The 18,800-nt window shown below is 44.2% G+C and overlaps 1 protein-coding gene across 2 annotated transcripts in view; it reads right to left on the bottom strand.

Moving 5' to 3' along the window:
* Window positions 1-458: 458 nt before the first annotated feature.
* The window catches only part of ALDH1A2 (aldehyde dehydrogenase 1 family member A2), a 102,916-nt gene continuing 84,574 nt past the window's right edge, over window positions 459-18,800 (bottom strand). For both annotated transcript variants that reach the window (XM_006112469.5, XM_006112467.4), the window contains exons 9-13: window positions 17,138-17,322; window positions 14,997-15,161; window positions 14,396-14,553; window positions 12,894-12,968; window positions 459-2,968 (exon numbers count right to left, since the gene is read on the bottom strand). In XM_006112469.5, the coding sequence (XP_006112531.1) occupies window positions 2,896-2,968; window positions 12,894-12,968; window positions 14,396-14,553; window positions 14,997-15,161; window positions 17,138-17,322 (656 nt within the window). In that variant the 3' untranslated portion in view covers window positions 459-2,895. The remainder of the gene's footprint in view (window positions 2,969-12,893; window positions 12,969-14,395; window positions 14,554-14,996; window positions 15,162-17,137; window positions 17,323-18,800) is intronic.

The following is an 18,800-nucleotide window of genomic DNA, read 5'->3' as shown; positions in this document are numbered from 1 at the left end:
TTCAAACTGCCCCTTTTGGTTTTAGAGACTAAAGGCCCGTGGAGTATCTGTCCGTAAGTGATCATGGTGTTAATTTATTCATATCTATGACTCATGGGTGGGGAAAGTAAAGTCATCGTCATTTTTTTAAACTTTATCCAAAACTCAAGCTGTGATGCAATGGTTTGCAAGGATGCCCCACTGGTTCAAATGATTTCAGACCATCACTAAGAGCTAAACTTTACGAGTACTGAGGACGAGGATGAACTTTGGCTGTGACCTGGATCCACAATTCACAGAGTGTTTTTTTCATACAGCTGCAATAATATTCCAAAAACCATAACTGACCATTTACTTTGTTCACTCTTGCAAATGAAAATAAAGCTACTGTTGCGACAGCAGTCTCTTCACTAATGTAATGCTCCCCCCCCCTCCCCCGTGGCTCCATCAACAACAAAGAACTCTCACAGGCTGAAAAATCTTTCTCTAAATCTTTTTAATGGAAAACATCATAGAAAATATTTCATCTCCTTTTACTTTTTAATAACATAACTATATACATGATAAACTGTAACAAAGACCTGCAGGTATTGGAGAGAAAAGTTTTGTTGGCTACATGCAGATGGTATATTGTTTAAAACAAGATTTTCACAAACTCATGTACATCAAATATAGCAACAGTGACAAAGCTGAGGAACAAATGGCAGCTGTGTATTATTTACCTGAATTTAACTGGAATAACACAAAGACATACAAAACACACAAATAATACAGAGGAATACATAATATAAATGCTTATTGCTAGCACAGAAGGTTTCTTTTCTTTTTTCTTTTTAAGTAAATAACAGGAAAGAAATAGAATTTCTTTTTTTCACATTTTATATTGCAGTTAAAAAGATAACTAATGTGTTATTTGCTGTATGTTTATTTTACTCTGGCATACGCTACAGTAGGAGTACATGACATTCACATGTAACAACTCAGGAATACTTGGTGTCAGCACTGTGTTTGTGAATGCCCTGTCACTTGTGAAAAACAGCATGGTACATAGTACTTAAAAAAACACACACAGGAAATGTCATGAGTTATAGATACAAAACACTTTTTGGGCTCAAGGTTGGAAGATGCGAGGCACTTGGGTCCCAATACTACAAAGCTCTTAGGGCAGTCCTAACTTCTGAGGTAAAAGTTAAGCAAGTGCCTTAATGCTTTGCTGGACTGGACTCCATGGAGCACTCCCTGCTCAGCACCTTGGCCTATAGAGCCTATGGTTAAGAAACAAACTGTTAAATATATGAGGCTATAATTCTGTCCCTACATTCCACATAATGTAGCTACAGTAGGATATTTACTGTACTTTTAAATATATGTTGTTAAAATAACACCAGGCCCGTACTCAGGAATTTCTGTTGAGTGGTGCTTTTTTTGTAAATGTAGACTGAAAGGTGTGAATGCACCTCTCATGCTCCCCCAGGTAAGTGGGACAATTAGCCCCAGCCTTCCTCCGGGCCGCCAGAGCATGTGGGAGAGAAACTCAGCAGCACACTGCTCCCACCTTCCCCGGCCTGGCCGGAGCATACTTACTTGGGGGACAATAGAGGTGGTGCTTTTGCACCCTTTTCTGCCTCTTCCCCCTGTGTACAGGCCTGAGCAAAACACCTCACCCCAACTGGTGCTAGAGCGTTATTCTGCATCTGCAGCAGGAAAGAAAAAAAAGACAAGGATGTGTTGATGTTCCATTTGTAACCTGGGAATCAGGAAGGATTCTGGAGCCACAAGAAGGGATTAGCAGCGAGTCTCACTTGTAACTAGGCCTGCTCTTATTCTGACGCTTTGTGAAACCAGAGTGGACATCAATGAAAAGTCCAAGAGCAGCAATTAAGCTCTTGCGGGGTTCACCAGCACCGTGAGGACAGCAAACCACCTTTTCGCTTGTCCAGCAGGTTTTTCCAACTCTAATGAACACATCACAATTTCTAAACTGGGTCAAAGTAGAAACTTCTGCTGTGATGCAGTTTGCTGGCCAAGAAGCCTGCAGAGTCTGCGTAAGGGTATGCAGATATTTCATTGGCGGGAGGGAGGGATGGGGGAGGAGGGAATGCTCTGCAAATAATGGAAGTAAAAGAATAACTCTGTAAAACTTTTGGAATCTCGCTCCAATTCAGTCATGTGCGGCTGAGAGGATGATAAAACTTTCTAAAAAAACCTTACAAGTAAGATGGTACCTATAATAACACGTAAAATAAGTATTAAGATTCACTGTGAATACCAGTCAGTCTTGGGCCTAAACCAGATATCAGTGCTCACTAGAATCCTTCCAAGTTGAATAATCCATACAATAATTTTGTCCTCTCCCTTCTCCACTTGTGTGACCACTTCAAAATATCATGTTGATTGCAAAGTAACCAAGGTAACATACTGGCTGGCTCCAATTCAAAATAGTTCACTTTTGGTTATTAAAGAACACCAGTGATACTTGATCATGACTAAAATGGTGACTCTTCAAATGAAATCTGCTGCAAAGCATCATATAAGACTACCAGCCCAAAGCAGCCTTTTTTGAAAGGTGATTTTAAAACAACCTGCCTTTTTTGCATATGTAGGCAAAGGATTATTGTGTGTGTAGCTAATAGTTTTAGAGTGGTGCAGTTATTAAATGGTATCCAATTGCAATGTTAACTCTTCCTGCCTGATTTGATTTAAAAAAGGGGGGGGGGGCGGATTGCCAATGGAGTATTATGAAACAATGCAGAGTTGGTTTGCATTATGTATGCAATTATGTGCCTGGTATATATGTTGTAACTTAATATCTTAAATATATACTGCGTAACAACACTTTTTATTCCTGAGTGCTGGTCCCATAAGGAATATCGAGGGTGGGATCTCATGCTGTTCTGCACAACATGCTCCATCTTCTTAGGAATTCTTTTGAGGAATCTTTATTGTCACAGTTTTAACTTCAGAATATTCTCTCAATCCACATTCGCCCCTAGAAAACAAATTGCAGCCTGTCAACTCATGTCCATGCATTAGTTCCTTATTCAGACTTAACCTTTAGCAAAAGGTTACCTGGTGAAGTCCTGATACATCCTGACCAAAGCACAGCTACATTATTATACTGTGTATTTACCACTGGATTAAAGTTCATTTTATCTTCTAAAACCACTGACTGTCAAGTCCCAGTTTGAATCCTGGAAGCCACTGTGAATCCTGGGTTACATCTACACTACCGCAGAAAGTCGACCTAAGGTATGCAACTCCAGCTACCCGAATAATGTAGCTGGAGTCCACATACCTCTGGTTGAGTTACTGCAGAATCTACACTGCAAGGGATTGACAAGAGAAACTCTTCTGTCAACTCCCCTTACTCTTCAAGTATCTAAATGGGTGTTTCAAGGAGGAGAGAGAAAAATTGTTTTTCTTGGCCTCTGATGATAGGACAAGAAAAAATGGGCTTAAATTGCAGCAAGGGAGGTTTAGGTTGGACATTAGGAAAAACCTTCCTGTCAGGGAGGTTAAACACTAGAATAAGTTGCCTGCGGGGGTTGTGGAATCTCCATCACTGGAGATATTTAAGAGCAGGTTGGATAGACATCTATCAGGGATGATCTAGACGGTGCTTGGTTCTGCTGTGAGGGCAGGGGACTGGACTTGATTTCTCAAGGTCCCTTCCAGTTCTAATATTCTATGCTTCTCCGATTCTTGTCCTGGGTATGGTAATTGGGTTGACTGGAGAGGGACATGTGGTCAATTTTGCAGGTCTTCATTAGACCTGTTAAATCTACTGCTGGTGGACTGATCTCAGAACATCGATCCCCATGATTATGCAGATGTAGCTGTGGATAGTAGTGACTAGAAGACCCCACTGTCCATGGATGGAGCCATGCAAAATGAATCCGTGATCTCCATCTCTTCCAGGTCCTGGAGGAAAAATGGCCACATCCCAAGAATGAACAGTATAACTGGCACCCATATCAGCACTCTACAAAGACAGACTGAGGAAGGAATCACAAGAAACTGGAATGCCTAATATCCCTAACCTAGGGCTTCATTCAGCCCAACCTGTCTGTCTTCTGCTCCTGCTGGTTTCTCCCCTAGGAGTGGGGGAGATAGGCTGCACCACTTCCCGTGGCTGAGACTGAGGAAAAAAGTACTGTAATTTAGCGAATATACCCCGCACCCAAATATAACCCGCACCTGAATATACCCCGCGGTTTTTTCTATTTCAGTAAAAAAAATCTTGTATACCCCGTGCACGGGTATAACCTGCGGGATATACAAGATTTTTCTGTGCCGGGGGTATATTTGCCAGGGGTATATTTGCTAATTTACGGTGCGGGGGGGGGGGGCGCGAGGCAATTAGCCAGCCACTCACCGCCCCGGTTTCTGCACAGCCGCCAGACTCCAGCCTCTGGGCGGGGGAGCGTTTATCCCCCTGGTTCCTCCGCAGCCACAGGAAGGGGCGGGGGAGCAGGAACCACCATCCTCCGGGCGGGGGAGCACTCACCCCTCTTCCCCCCATTCCTGCGCAGCCGCAGGAACCACCAGCCTCCGGTGACTTAAAAAAAACCCTACAGACCCCGCACCCGAATATATCCTGTGGAGGGGTGGGGGATGCGGGGTTTGTAAAAACGAATATAACCCGTGGCTTATATTTGCTAAATTACAGTAGCATCAGGGACTTAGAGCATTAGCATATATTCCACTGCAGAGATCAACCTACCCAGGCTTCCAGTAGCCAGAAACCCTCTGGGTATGTCTACACTACAGTGCTAATTCGAACTAACTTAGTTAATTCGAACTAAGCTAATTCGAACTAACGGATCCAGACTAAAAAACTAGTTTGAATTAGCTTTTTGCTAATTCGAACTAGCATGTTCACACAGAGTGGACCCTGAACAGAGGTTAAGGATGGCCAGAAGCAGTGCCAGCAGGGCATCAGATGAGGACCTAGAGCGTGGAGCTGCTGTCTCAGGCTAGCCAAGGGCTGTGCTTAAAGGGACCCAACTCCCACCCCGGACAGACAGTTCTCCGGGGTGCCCCGCTTGCAAAGCAGTCCTGGCTTGGAGTGCCCTGAGTGCCCACACGCGGAACATCACAGCACTCGGCCATCAGCCCGGCTGCACTTGCCACAGGCTGCCATCCGGGGGGAGGGGACAATCGGGGGGGCTGCAGGAGAACTTCCACCCCGAGAAGCCTGCAGAGCCAGCCCAGTCCTCCTCACTGGGGGCTCGTACCCCATTCCTCCCTCACCTCCTTCCACTTACCCTTCCCTAGCCCGCCTTCCTGATGTACAAAATAAAGAAAACGTGTGTTCAAAAATAGAATCTTTCTTTATTGAACAAAACTGGGGGAGACTGGGAAAAAGAGGTGGGAGAGGGGAAGAGAGAGGGTGGGAGAGGGGAGGGCAACTAAAATGATCAGGGGTTTGGAACAGGTCCCATATGAAGAGAGGCTAAAGAGACTGGGACTTTTCAGCTTAGAGAAGAGGAGACAGAGGGGGGATATGATAGAGGTCTATAAAAGCAAGAGTGGTGTGGAGAGGGTGCATAAAGAAAAGTTCTCCATTAGTTCCCATAAAGAAGGACTAGAGGACACCAAAGGAAAGGAATGGGTAACAGGCTTCAAACTAGTAACAGAAAGTTGTTCTTCACAAAGCAAAGAGTCAACCTGTGGAACTCCTTGCTGCAGGAGGCTGTGATGGCTAGAACTAGAACAAAGTTTAAAGAGAAGTTAGATCAAGTCATGGAGGTTGGGTTCATGGAGTGGTATTAGCCAGGGGGTAGAAATGGTGTCCCTGCCCAAAGTTTGTGGAAGGCTAGAGATGGATGGCACGAGACAAATGGCTTGGTCACTGTCTTTGGTCCATCCCCTCCAGGGTCCCTAGGGTTGGCTGCTGTCGGTAGACAGGCTACTGGACTAGATGGACCTTTGGTCTGACCCAGTACGGCCATTCTAAGCTCAGGGCTCAGGGTCGGGGGGTCTCAGTGGACCACACTGATTTTCATGTAAACCTGCTTCTGGGTGGCCAGGCTGGCAGCTCTCCTGCCCTAGATGGCCACTTTCCTGTGCCTAGTGCAGAGTTCGTGGACGAGGTCCACGATGTCTGCACTAGACTAGGCGGGTGCCCACCTCTTGCGGTCCTGCCAGGCTCCCGAGAGCCACCAGCCTGGTCCCGGGAAGAGGCGGAGGGCTGGGGGGCATCGGGTGGCTGGCTCATGGCGTGCCAGGTGCAGGGTCTGCTGGCTGGGTGCTGGCAGGCTTGCACCTGGCACAGGCACCGTAGCCAGCCCGTGCTCCTTTAAGGGCTCTGGGGCCGGAAGGGGGGCATACGAGTTTCCCTGGTGGTGCCCAGAGTGGCCACCAGAGAAAGCTGGGGAGGGCTAGCCTACCACTAGTTCGAATTAAGGGGCTACACAGCCCTTAATTCGAACTAGTAAGTTTGAACTAGGCTTAGTCCTCGTAAAATGAGGTTTACCTAGTTCGAACTAAGTGCTCCGTTAGTTTGAATTAAGTTCGAACTAGCGGAGCGCTAGTGTAGCGCCTATCAAAGTTAATTCGAACTAACGTCTGTTAGTTCTAATTCACTTTGAAGTGTAGACATACTCTCTTTTAGCCCTGGCCCAGTGACATTTAACTGACACTACAAGCCCTTTCAAGTTTAGTGACTCTCATCCACTTGGGACTGGGCACTGCTGGATATGTCCACTGCTTGGGAAACAGGGAGGTTAAGCTTGGTTACTGGATAGATTTTTCCTCTAACCTGCCCTGGCCAGTTCCTCTCTTGGGCAATGCTCCTAAGTCTCTGCAGTGAACATTGCAAGACTATTCCTTTTCTCCCTAAGGAACAGCTTGTTTCCTTTCCTCTTTGTACATTTGGGGTGACTGAGAAGTCATTATTTGCTTTTACAATGAGAAATCCTGTGGCACCTTAGGGTATGTCTACACTACCCCGCTAGTTCGAACTAGCGGGGTAATGTAGGCATACCACACTTGCAAATGAAGCCCGGGATTTAAATTTCCCGGGCTTCATTTGCATAAGCGGGGAGCCGCCATTTTTAAAACCCCGCTGGTTCGAACCCCGTGCAGCGTGGCTACACGGGGCACGAACTAAGTAGTTCGAACTAGGCTTCCTAGTTCGAACTACCGTTACTCCTTGTGAAATGAGTAGTTCGAACTACCTAGTTCGTGCTCCATGTAGCCGCGCTGCACGGGGTTCGAACCAGCGGGGTTTTAAAAATGGCGGCTCCCCGCTTATGCAAATGAAGCCCGGGAAATTCAAATCCCGGGCTTCATTTGCAAGTGCGGTATGCCTACATTACCCCGCTAGTTCGAACTAGGAGGGTAGTGTAGACATACCCTTAGAGACTAACAGATTTATTAGGACATAAACTTTTGTTGTTTTTACAAATACAGAATAACCTGCTACTCCTCTGAGATTATTTGTGTTGGCATTGCAGTCCTGCCTATAGGCTCTAATCAGGGACCGGGACCCTCTTGTGTTGAGCACTGCACAGACACAGAAACTGCCCCTAAGGCTACGTCTACATTGCAGTTTGCTAAACTCGCAGAGCATCCACACTACAAGTGTGGTTTTGCACAAGAAAAAGTACAGTAGATCATCAGAAAAGCTCTTGTGCAAAAAGACATGTGTGGACAGACAACAGGGGTTTCTTGCGCAAGAATGGCCATCAGAGCACCTGTGCTTTTTCCCATAGGGGTTTCTTGCGCAAGAAACCCCTATGGGAAAAAGCACAGGTGCTCTGATGGCCATTCTGTGAATGGCCATCAGAGCTTTCTTTTGCAAGAGCGTCCATGGCAGTGTGAACGTTCTCACTTGTGCAAAAGCACATCTCTTGCGCAAAAGCACATGGCAGTGTGGACGCGCTCTTGTGCAAGAACTTTTTGTGGAAGATCTCTTCCACAAAAAGTTCTTGGGCAAGAAGCCTGCAGTGTAGACATAGCCCAAGGCTGTGTCTACATTGGCATCCCTTTCCGGAAAAGGGATGCTAATGAGACACTTTGGAATTGCAAATCCGCGGGGGATTTAAATATCCCCCGCGGCATTTGCATTTACATGGCTGCCGCTTTTTTCCGGCTCGGGGTTTTTGCCAGAGAAAAGCGCCAGTCTAAACGCGATTCTCCGGAAAATAAGCCCTTTTCCGGAGGATCCCTTATTCCTACTTCCTCCTCCCTTTCAAGTAGGAATAAGGGATCCTCCGGAAAAGGGCTTATTTTCCGGAGAATCGTGGCTAGACTGGCACTTTTTTCTGGCAAAAACCCCGAGCCAGAAAAATGCGGCAGTCATGTAAATGCAAATGCCGCGGGGGATATTTAAATCCCCTGCGGATTTGCAATTCCGAAGTGTCTCATTAGCATCCCTTTTCCGGAAAGGGATGTCAATGTAGACACAGCCTAAGAGTTTACAGTCTAAGTACAGGAGTTGAACATCTTTTCAGCCTGGGTTGATACTAGGAGTCTCACACGTAGAGTTGGTACTAGGAGTCTCTCCTTGTTTAGATCCCATGTCACCCTGCAAGAGGCTGCACTGAGTTTAGTTTCCTTATTTATAAGAATAAAACGTGGAGAAATCCTGCAATTACATTTCATGTGAATTTGTCTTGCATTTGGTACTGCCCTTCTTCCTTATACAACAGTGCAGAATGTAATCTTAAATAGCACCATTAAGAAAATTCCAGGTGGACTCCCCTGAACTCCCTTTTCATACATGTTGCTTTCAAAACGGGGAGGCAGTCATTATTCAGAGATTGTCCATTCTAACACCTCTTGGTACACTCCTGATGTTGCATAGCCTGTTCTGAATTTACCTCCAAAGTGTACATTTTTACACACAAATGTTTCCCTGGGGGAGACCATTCTTACCTCTCTTTGGAGTGTTAATTCATTTGTGCAGAAAGGTTGATATTTATCAGGTCCTTCCATCCCCACCTGGGGTTTTGAAACCCTTGCAACCTGCCTGTTGGCACAATACAGCTTACACCTGACTTAGTCAGTTGATATTTAACTTGGTCAGACTGATGTTTCAGTCAATATTGTATGAATTAGTAAAAACTAAGTACAGGCAAGAACATGAACTAATGAGGATTCTTCATAAGTAAGGTTTACAGTTGGACGAATCCCCAGCAAAAAGTCCCCAGATTTGTCTTACACACAGTGACCAAACCATTTTTCAGACTTAACTGAGCTACAGAAAAGTTCCCCAATAGCTCAATAGAGGCTGTTACAGAAGTTCCATGGAGCTGAAGAACTAATGCTAATAAGTCACTCTGTGTGAAAGTTTCTGCTAGATTCGGTAGGGCTGAAACTTGGCTCCAAACACTTCTTGGACACAATTTGAGTCAATAGTTAACCCAGGCAATGTAGAATCCAGTGCTTTTATATGCTACCAATTGCCGGCTGCTATCTTGTTCTGGTCTAGCAAACAAAGTGTGTGTGTGTGTCTGAGTCAGGGGCGGCCCGTCCATATAGGCGAACTAGGCGGTTGCCTAGGGTGCCAAGTTAAATGGGGCGTCAAATGGTGGCACAATATCATTGAGGGGTTTGGAGGTGGGGGTGCCGATTGCATGGTTCGCCTAGGGTGCCAGTTGCTGGCAGCTAGTCTAGGGCCGTCCCTGGTCTGAGTGCGTGTGTTCTATTTTGAACTTGAGAAGATAGACAAATGTGAGGTTTCCAAGAGCTAGTGGGTAGCTGATGCCCCTTTCTAAGCCTATCTTGATTGTCTCTCTTTCCTTCCCTCTAATACAGCTACACAGGAGAGTACAGGGCAGGAAAGAGGCCCCAGTGCATGGCCGTGTTAACCCTAACGAGCTCATAGCTCTAGGAGCAAGGAGAGAGCTGGTATTGCACACTCCTCAATGCCTGTGTAACCCACACACTTTCTGGGTGTGGTATACTATCCCATCTAGTGACACTGAGACCACTTCCAGGGAGAATAATGAGTCTGCTCTTCAGCCTTAGCTAATAGCCAGACGCTTTTAGCTCATGGGCTACAGGCTCATGCACTAAGCTTTAGAAGTCCCAGGTTCAGTTCTGCCTGCTAGTGTTACACCTGCGGAGGGAAGAAGGAGGAATCAAGGGACAGAGAGTGGCCAGAGCCATCATTCCACTGTCCTCTAACCACGAGGTGTACCGGTAGTTCGGAATAGGAATCCTAGTTCGAACTACCTAGTTTGAGCCCCGTGTAGCCGCGCTGCACGGGGTTCGAACCAGCGGGGTTTTAAAAATGGCGGCTCCCCGCTTATGCAAATGAAGCCCGGGAAATTCAAATCCCGGGCTTCATTTGCAAGTGCGGTATGCCTACATTACCCTCCTAGTTCGAACTAGGAGGGTAGTGTAGACATACCCTAAGAGATAATGAGCCTGAGGTAGAACTGAACTGCCTTTGGGAAAGTACGAACAGTGATCAGAATGTCTTTCTTTGGGTCATTTCTAATTTAATCTGGCTATACTAATAAGCCTGAGTCTCATTTACAAGATGTCATCTTCACAGCACGCGGGCAGTGTAAAGGACCTTAATGGGAATGTAAATGAATAATCAAGATCTTTCTTAACTATGAAAAAATAGGGGGAAAATCTAGGACATTAAGTGCAAAATCCAAACAAAACCATTACGGTGGTTGGGTTTTCACCTGACTCTAATATAAATGTTAACTCTGTTGTGATGCAAATATTATATTGCCTGTGTTCTACTTCTGGGATTGCCAGGTGTCCGGTTTTCACCTGGACAGTCCGATAATTGCGTCTTCTGTCTGGTAAAAAAAACCCAGAAAATATTGGACACGTAAAATGTTTGGTATTTTCTGTTTTTCTTGGACGGAAGGCCGGTAGGGACATTCTTCCCCTGTCACATCTGGCGGGAGGAGAGGGGGTGGATTTAAAGCCCTTTTTTTTTTTTTGCTCAACAACTTTGGTCCCCCAATTTTTTGCACTGGATTTTTTGTGAAATTATCTGACAACCCCATCTCCTCCTATTTTTCCAGTTAAACAGCTTACTACGGCTTGTGCAGTAAAAAAATCTCATATGGATGCATAACATGGCAAAATTAACATAGTTAGAACCGTTACTACTTTCATTTCCTGACTGTGATTTTAACAGTGAAACCTTGGCATTGCAATAAAATGTGTGTGTCTGCGCGTGCACTAGATACACTGACTAGATCCTTGTCAAAGGGTTTTTTAAATGCTTCACAGCAGAGTCATCATCAGGTGGATTTTCATAGGAGAGACAAATATTATATTAAATCTAAACATTATTTTCTGTGGGGAAGATTTTCAAAGGCACAAATGGGAATCAAGTGCACAACTCCCATTGATTTTCAGTAATGGTTGGGGGCTGCAACCGCCCTTTGAGTGTGTGACAAAAGCTCCCTCTGGGGACACATGAATATCTTTGCTCTTCTATGTAGCCCCATTAACTAAGGGTGTGTCTAAACTACATGGCATACCTGCGCTGGTCAACAAAGGCTTCCTTGTCGACAGCGGCGTGTCCAGACTGCCACGATCTGCCGACAAACAGCTGATCATCAGCTGGTCGGCAGAGCGCGGCAGCCATTTAAATTTAAATGAAGCCGTGATTATTTAAATCGCGGCTTCATTTCCCTCTGCCGATCAGCCTAATCTACATGGCTCCATCGACGGAGCCATGTAGTTTAGACTCACCCTAAAGGTACTAGCATGCTCTCTTGTGCTCACTATTTATGGAATATTTTCACAAGATAAGAATTATCCAGTTTGAGGGCTAGTTTGCATTACAGAGTTAGGTCAGCTTAACGACATCACTCAGGGCTCTGAAAAATTTCACACCCTGTATGATGTAATTAAGCCAACTTAAGCGGCAGGGGTTGAGAGGTGGATTTGTTATGGAGATGGAAAAATTGCAGTCTACACTTCAGTGCTTCTTCAGCATTGCTGCTGCATTTTCTAGTGTAGGCATATCTTGAGAACAGTATGATTGACTTATGAATGAGTTATCCTAAGTGGCTCTTAACAAGGGGAGATATTTCTGACTTCATGGAGCCCTTTTTATGGATCATGATCTACTTAACCCTATTCACAGTTTAAAGAATATGACCTTATTTTGATTTTGCTGCCAAATTTGTAGTTAATCACAAGCTATTTTCAGGGCTTAAATGAGACATAAGTGGTATGTGTGCCATCTGCACAGGAATTTGCTTGTATTACGTACATATTAACAAACACATAATCAAATATGCTATTTCTATGCGGCTGTAATACTGGTAGAATGTGCAGCTAGATATGGTAGGAAGAAGATTATGGGTGGATTCCATTCCAAGAGATCTGCCATTTTATATCCAACTGGAATAGGGAAGAAGACATATTCCATAACAGAATGAGAATATTTTTTAGGAAATGTTAATAGAGTCATCTGAGTCTAGGCCTGATTTAATCAAATGTTGTTAAATCTGGAAGAGATTAATAGCACTTTAATTACATGCAAGGGGTCTAGTATTGAGAACTGAGGCAAACATCAATGAAGACAGAAAAAAGAATACACAGAGTTACAGCTAGGACAGCAAGTGATATGGTAGAACAGCAACATAGTAATCTTCCTGGAAAATTGGCAATCTCCTGGATTTGAGAGTTACTTGGAAACTTCCATTTTATTTAGGAATGAGAAGACAGTCACATTAACTCACCATGCGGTTCCAGAAATCTCAAAGGGAAAAACAATAGTGCTATACATGTGTCTCACACACACACACACACACACACACACACACACACACAAATTAAAACATGAGAATCTCTGTCATCCCATAATCATCAGTATGATACATGGGTGTCTCTGGGGGTTTTTTCATTCTAAAAATTCACTAACATTTCCTGACTTGTATATCTGAGCAAAGTTTAGAAGGCAATAATATGATACTTACATTTCTCTCCCATTGCCAGACATTTTGAACCCTCCAAATGGACTCTGGGCATTTAAGGCATTGTAACAATTTATCCTGTCAAAAGAAAAGGAGCACGGTCAATTATGCAATTGGGAAATCCAGTTGGGAGATCTGAACACATAGAAATAAGGACACTAACTAATTATTTGTAATAACAAGTAGTTATCGATAGTAATTTCAAACATGTTAAAAGAAACATTAGCACTTTATCTTTTAAGAGTTTAATCCTACTCCCAATGCAGACAATGACATAACTCCCATTGTCTTCCAAGGGGAGCAGGGTCAACTCCTTAGATGTGATTGGGGAAAAAAAACCTTAGAGAAGCTTGAATTCAGCTTCATTAAAATCTGTTAATTTGTTAACAAACGTCAATGCCAGTTTGTAACAATTTGCTATTAGATTTGAAATTGTTTTTTTCCACCTGATTTCCTCTGGGCTCTTTAGTTTATCTAGTCCTGACATACCAAATTGTCTGCTGTTAACCTGCTTATCAGTCCCTAAAGCAGGGGTGTCCAAACTTTTTTCAAAGAGGGCCAGATTTGATGAAGTGAACATGCGTGAGGGCCGACCATTTTGCCTGACATTCTTTGAACCATTACAATTAAATGCAAATTACTTATTTTATGCAAAGTTTATTGCAAACAGCATACTTTTCATTTCGACACATGGATGACAAATCTAAACAGGTGTTAAATCACTCTGCCTTTCATATCTGAAGGCCAGATGAAAAAAAAATCCAGGAAGCTGAAATATATGTCAGGAACATTGTAAAGTACATTACATATTATTGGTAATAAAGGTTGTCTGTCAACTTTTAAGTTAAAAAAATATGAACAGGAACATAACACCAAGTATACATGTTGTGTCCAAATATATTTATAACTGATTTAGACCAACTGACATTAACTGAGATTTTACAATGTATTCATCTCAATACATATGGATTCGTTGGGGGCCATAAAAGATAGTTATTGCCAAATTACCTGTGGGGCCGTATTAAACCGGAACACGGGCCGCAATTGGCCCGCGGGCCGGACTTTGGACATGCCTGCCCTAAAGGATTAGGGAGAGTGGGTGCCTGCTGTTTCCTTTGATAGATTCTAATATCAGCAAGTCATTATTATGGGTGCATTCATCAGAAAAATCTAACAGGGATCCCCCATTCTGAAAACAACACAGGGCATTATCCGTATTGTTTTGTTAGGATGAGGTTGGCAATTATTATTTAATATTATTTGTTTTCAGCAGTGCCTGCTAGCATGCTAATGGCTGGGTTTACAAGCTAAAGCAGATGGGGGAAGGGGCACAATACACAAGTAAAGAGTGTGTGTGGGGGGGGGGAGGTTGACAAAACACTTTTACCTCTATATTAGTAGATATCTAGATTAGGCTTGGGAAAGGGTAGGAAACTAGAGTGTCACTATAGTGAATCAAACCCTTTATCTCCCACAGCAAGAATGCATGGTCTCTGCTGCCTTACCAGACTGTCCCAGCTTGCATTGCAGATGAGACTGTCAGGGCCTTGTTAATGTCATTTGTAAAGACAGCAGCTACCAGTCCAAAATCTGAACAGTTGGCTCTCTCTATAACTTCATCCATGGTTTTAAATCTCAGTATTTCTTGAACAGGCCCAAAGATCTGCAACAGAGAGTCATGGTTAATGTGTAAAACAGCCTTGGGATAAAAGTATACCTCCCCCTCCTCCTGATGTCTCCCTTTTCCTGTTTTACTCTTTATTAATTCTAACAGGAAAATGTATTAGTGGCACTACCTCCTTGAAAAACTGTGAGATTTCCCAAAGCACAGCCCTGGAAAAAGCAGCAACTCAATGGAACCCATCCACTTCCATTTTCTCTTTTTTCAGCTCTGGAATTTGGCTAACTGGGATAGATGCTTTACCCAAACAGGTGCTGAGTGCATCTCTAACAGACTCACCCCAGTGCCCAGCAAGACTCACAATTCATTTACAGCACTAAATTCCAACTCTAAAACATTGATATCCTAAAATAAATAAAAGAAACTAAATCCTGTTTAGATACACTGTATCATGATTATGCCCCAGAGAGGAAATCTGTGGATACCTCTTCCTTGGCAATCCGCATGTCATCGGTTACATTGGAAAACACTGTCGGTTCAATGAAGAACCCCTTTCTTCCTAGTCCTTTTCCACCACATTCGAGTTTTGCGCCTTCAGCAATGCCGCTCTGGATCAGTTCCAGGATCTTGTTGTACTGTTTCTTATCAATCTTAAATGTTGAAGAAGCGGTGTTAGTGGTACTGCTTGATAGTACACCTAGCTACAAAACCAGGACCAGTCTTCCCCCATTGGGTGCACTCACACCTATACTCACAGTGGCTCAAACTTGAGAGGCACTAAATACCTGCAACTCCTGTTGACCTCCCCCTCTCAAAGAATAGTGTAACCCATATTAACCCTTTCTGGTCTTTGTCCTGCTATACTGACTAGCCTACATGTAGAGGTTAATGAGTCAGCTATTGCCTTCCATCATGAAGCTGACACATTTGTTCAGCTGATAGAGTTGTTCATGCTTTTAGAGCCAGATGCCCCAGGCTCCATCCTCACAAATGACCCAATCAGGGGAGTTAGTAAGAATAGCAGTGAAATTTAGGAATTTTTCCAAGTCTGCCTAATTTGTGTTCAAAAGTCATCTCTTCATGGTGCCGATCACAATTGTGGCACTATGAACTTTGTGAAGTGCTCATCTGAAAAGGTGGATTTTGCCCACGGAGGCTCGTGATAGTGTATATATTTGTGTTAGTCTGTAAGGTGCCACATGACTGCTCATTATTTTTGAAGGAGGACAGCCTAGAGCAGACACTGCTGTGAGTCTGCCTCTCCACTGCACTTTATCACTGCATGGCTTGGTGGTGCACAATATAGCCTTAAGGAAATAATCTAGTGCTTAATTCTATGAAGTAAACTTTGTAGAATATGCCAATAGGCTTGTCAACTGTCTACTCACACAAACCCAAACACCCTTCCCCTTGCTCCTGCCCCTTCTCTGATGTCACTCCCCCACTCACTTCACCCGCCCCCCTCCTCCCCACTTCTGTCACTCTCTGTCCCCCACCTGCACTCATTTTCACCAGGATGGGGAAGAGGGTTGGGGTGTGGGGTCTTGGCTGGGGTGAAGGGGTTTGGAGTGTGGGAGGGGGCTCTAGGCTGAGCCTGGAGCAAGGAAGGGGTTAGCAGGCAGTAGGAAGTAGATGATGCAGGCTCTAGGAAGGGGTGCAGGCCTGGGGCAAGAGGGTTACGTTGTAGGAGGAGATGCATGGTGCAGGCTCTGGGAGGGGACCCAAAGCTGGGACAGGGATGCAGAAGGGGGTGCAGGCTCTAGGAGGGCAATTGAGTGCAAGAGACAGCTTAGGGCTGAGGTGAGGGGCTGGGGTGCAGGAGGAGTTCAAGGCGTGGCAGAAAATGTGGGGTGTGGGCTCTGGGAGAGGGCTGGGGTAGGGGTTGGAGTGAAGAAGTTTGGGGTATGGGGCCCTGCTCAGGCAGTGTTTACTTTGGAGAGCTATGAGTCCCTGTTAGTGGTGCAGCGGGGCTAAGGCAGGTTCCCTGCCTTCCCTGGTCCTCCACCCCTTCCAGAAGTGGCCAGCACATCCATGCAGCCTCTATGCAGGGGGCCCAGGTGATTTCACATGTAGCCCTTGCTTGCAGGTACTGCTCCCAGAGCTCCTATTGGTCACAGCTCCCGGCCAATAGGAGCTGCAGAGTCATTGCTGTGGGAGCAGCACATGGAAGCCCCTGGCCCTGTACACACCTTGGAGCTGCAGAAAGGGATGTACCATCCTCTTCAAGAAATGGCATAGTGTCATGGCAAAGCGCCTGACTTAGTCCTACTGCACCATTGGACTTTTTAGTGGCTGATCTCCCAGTTCGGTTTCAGGAGCCTTCGGGAGATCAAGCCCAATTCCAGAAGACTCCTGATGAATCTGGAAGGGTTGGTAACCCTAATGCTCAGATGTGGGAGTGACTTTTCCTGAAGGGAGAGACACCCTCTTCTGCACTGCAGTGGATAGGTTTGGCCCCTTTAGAACTGTGATTTTAAAAATGCTTGTTATTTCAACCTTTGTGTGTCACAACATGGTGTGTATTGGTCCACAAACCATGCTATGGTTTGAATGAGAACCACAGTGCTAAACAGGCACCAGCACAGTCTATAAATGCCCATGGGTCATGAAGAGCATTATTCCTTACCTGGGGTCCTTGTTCCGTACTTGGGTCAAAAGGACTCCCCACTACTCTCCTCTTGGCACGTTCAACACTTTTTCTCACAAACTCCTCGTAGATGGACTCTTCCACATAAATCCGCGAGCCTGCAGTGCAACATTGTCCTTGATTGAAGAAGACTCCTTGGTGAGCTTGTTCCACAGCATAGTCCACTACAAAACCAAGACAGCCACATGCTGCTGTGAGAAGTAATTCATACCCTGCTAGTGCTCCAACATCAGCCATATTATTTACTGTTGTGTTTTCATAACTTCAGAACAGACTTACTAGATTTGGCTTAAAACAACCCCAAAACAGAATAAATTAAAAACACAACAGTGTGGTATGTCCTATACATGAGGATTCCTTCCTTGTGAAAACAAAGTACAAAATGTGTGCTTTACGTTTAAGAGATTGAATGCTATAGACTCTCAGGGCATGATTTTTCTCTCATGTATTGAGGTTTGACATTACTGAAGTGCTTGTGACTTCAGTGGAGTTACTCCTGTACACCAATGAGAGGAAAATCAGGGCGGTATGACAAAAGTTCTACCCTTGGTTATTCAGATGCTTAGAGAAGAATCTGACTCTCATAGTATTGCATGTACCTTTATACAGACTAAAAATATCTCCTTATTAAACAGGAATGTCCAATAGTGTAGCTGTAACCCTACGGTCAGTTCGCAATGTTTTGCTGTAGAATATAATTAATTTGGGAATATTTTAAAAACCAGTAATGCTTTATTTTCAGAACACCCTAGAAAACTCTAAGAGCCATGTCAAACTTTCTTTTTCACCATCTTCTTGAAGAAATAATTCAGACTGTTTTCTGATACTTATTCAAAATCTCCCAAGAAGAATCCACAAAGATTGAGAACAATAGTGTTTAGAACTAGGTAACTGATTTCCTTTTTCTTTTCTTAACATAGTTTTGCTCTCGGAAGGGCTGGAACCATCTTCTTGTGGCTTTTCTATAGTTTCTATGGCTTTGCCACACTATCAGCAAACTTTCGCACCTGTTCTGTAAACAGATTAAACAGTTCCTTTGTAACAGCCAGCAAGTTCTCTTCAATTTTTAACTAATGGCTTATAATCTCAGGTTGGGTGCAAGTGGTATATTTGTAGAGAGGCCAAAACCAGCTACTGAGCCTCTGTTTTTGTATCATACACTATGAACATAACTGTACTTCAAATTTCAATGTCTGTGTAGTAGAAGAATATGGGTCAGGGAAAGGAGCTCTGAAACATTTAAGGGATCTGTAATAAGAGCTCAGAGGCAGAACAAGTTGTTGCCTGTCATACAAGTCTCTGTGATAACTGTAGCATTGGGCAAGATCTAGACAACAGTTGAAAGACATGAAGTGCAGAGATGGAGTAATTAATATGTTGGCTGCCTGTTTAAATTTACCTAGACTCTCCAAAGCTGTAGACAGAATAATCTTTCCCAATCCAGGAGAATGCTGTCAAGGGTTGTCTACATGCCGCGTAGCACCTGCTTCAGTTTAAAATGTGATTTCAGCCAGTTAACTGAAACTGGTTGTAAAAAGCATGTGGACAATTTCAGTTTGAATCATTTATTTTAATTTATCTTAAATTAATTAGGAAAACAACCATGTCCAGAAATGGGTTTGCACTAGGATTGCCAACTTTC

Source organism: Pelodiscus sinensis, chromosome 14 (genome assembly GCF_052426305.1).
Source record: "Pelodiscus sinensis isolate ZL-2025 chromosome 14, ASM5242630v1, whole genome shotgun sequence".
NCBI classification, from domain to species: domain Eukaryota; kingdom Metazoa; phylum Chordata; order Testudines; family Trionychidae; genus Pelodiscus; species Pelodiscus sinensis.
The sequence above is the reverse complement of the archived record's forward strand: the minus strand, read 5'-3'. Positions and strand labels throughout refer to the sequence as shown.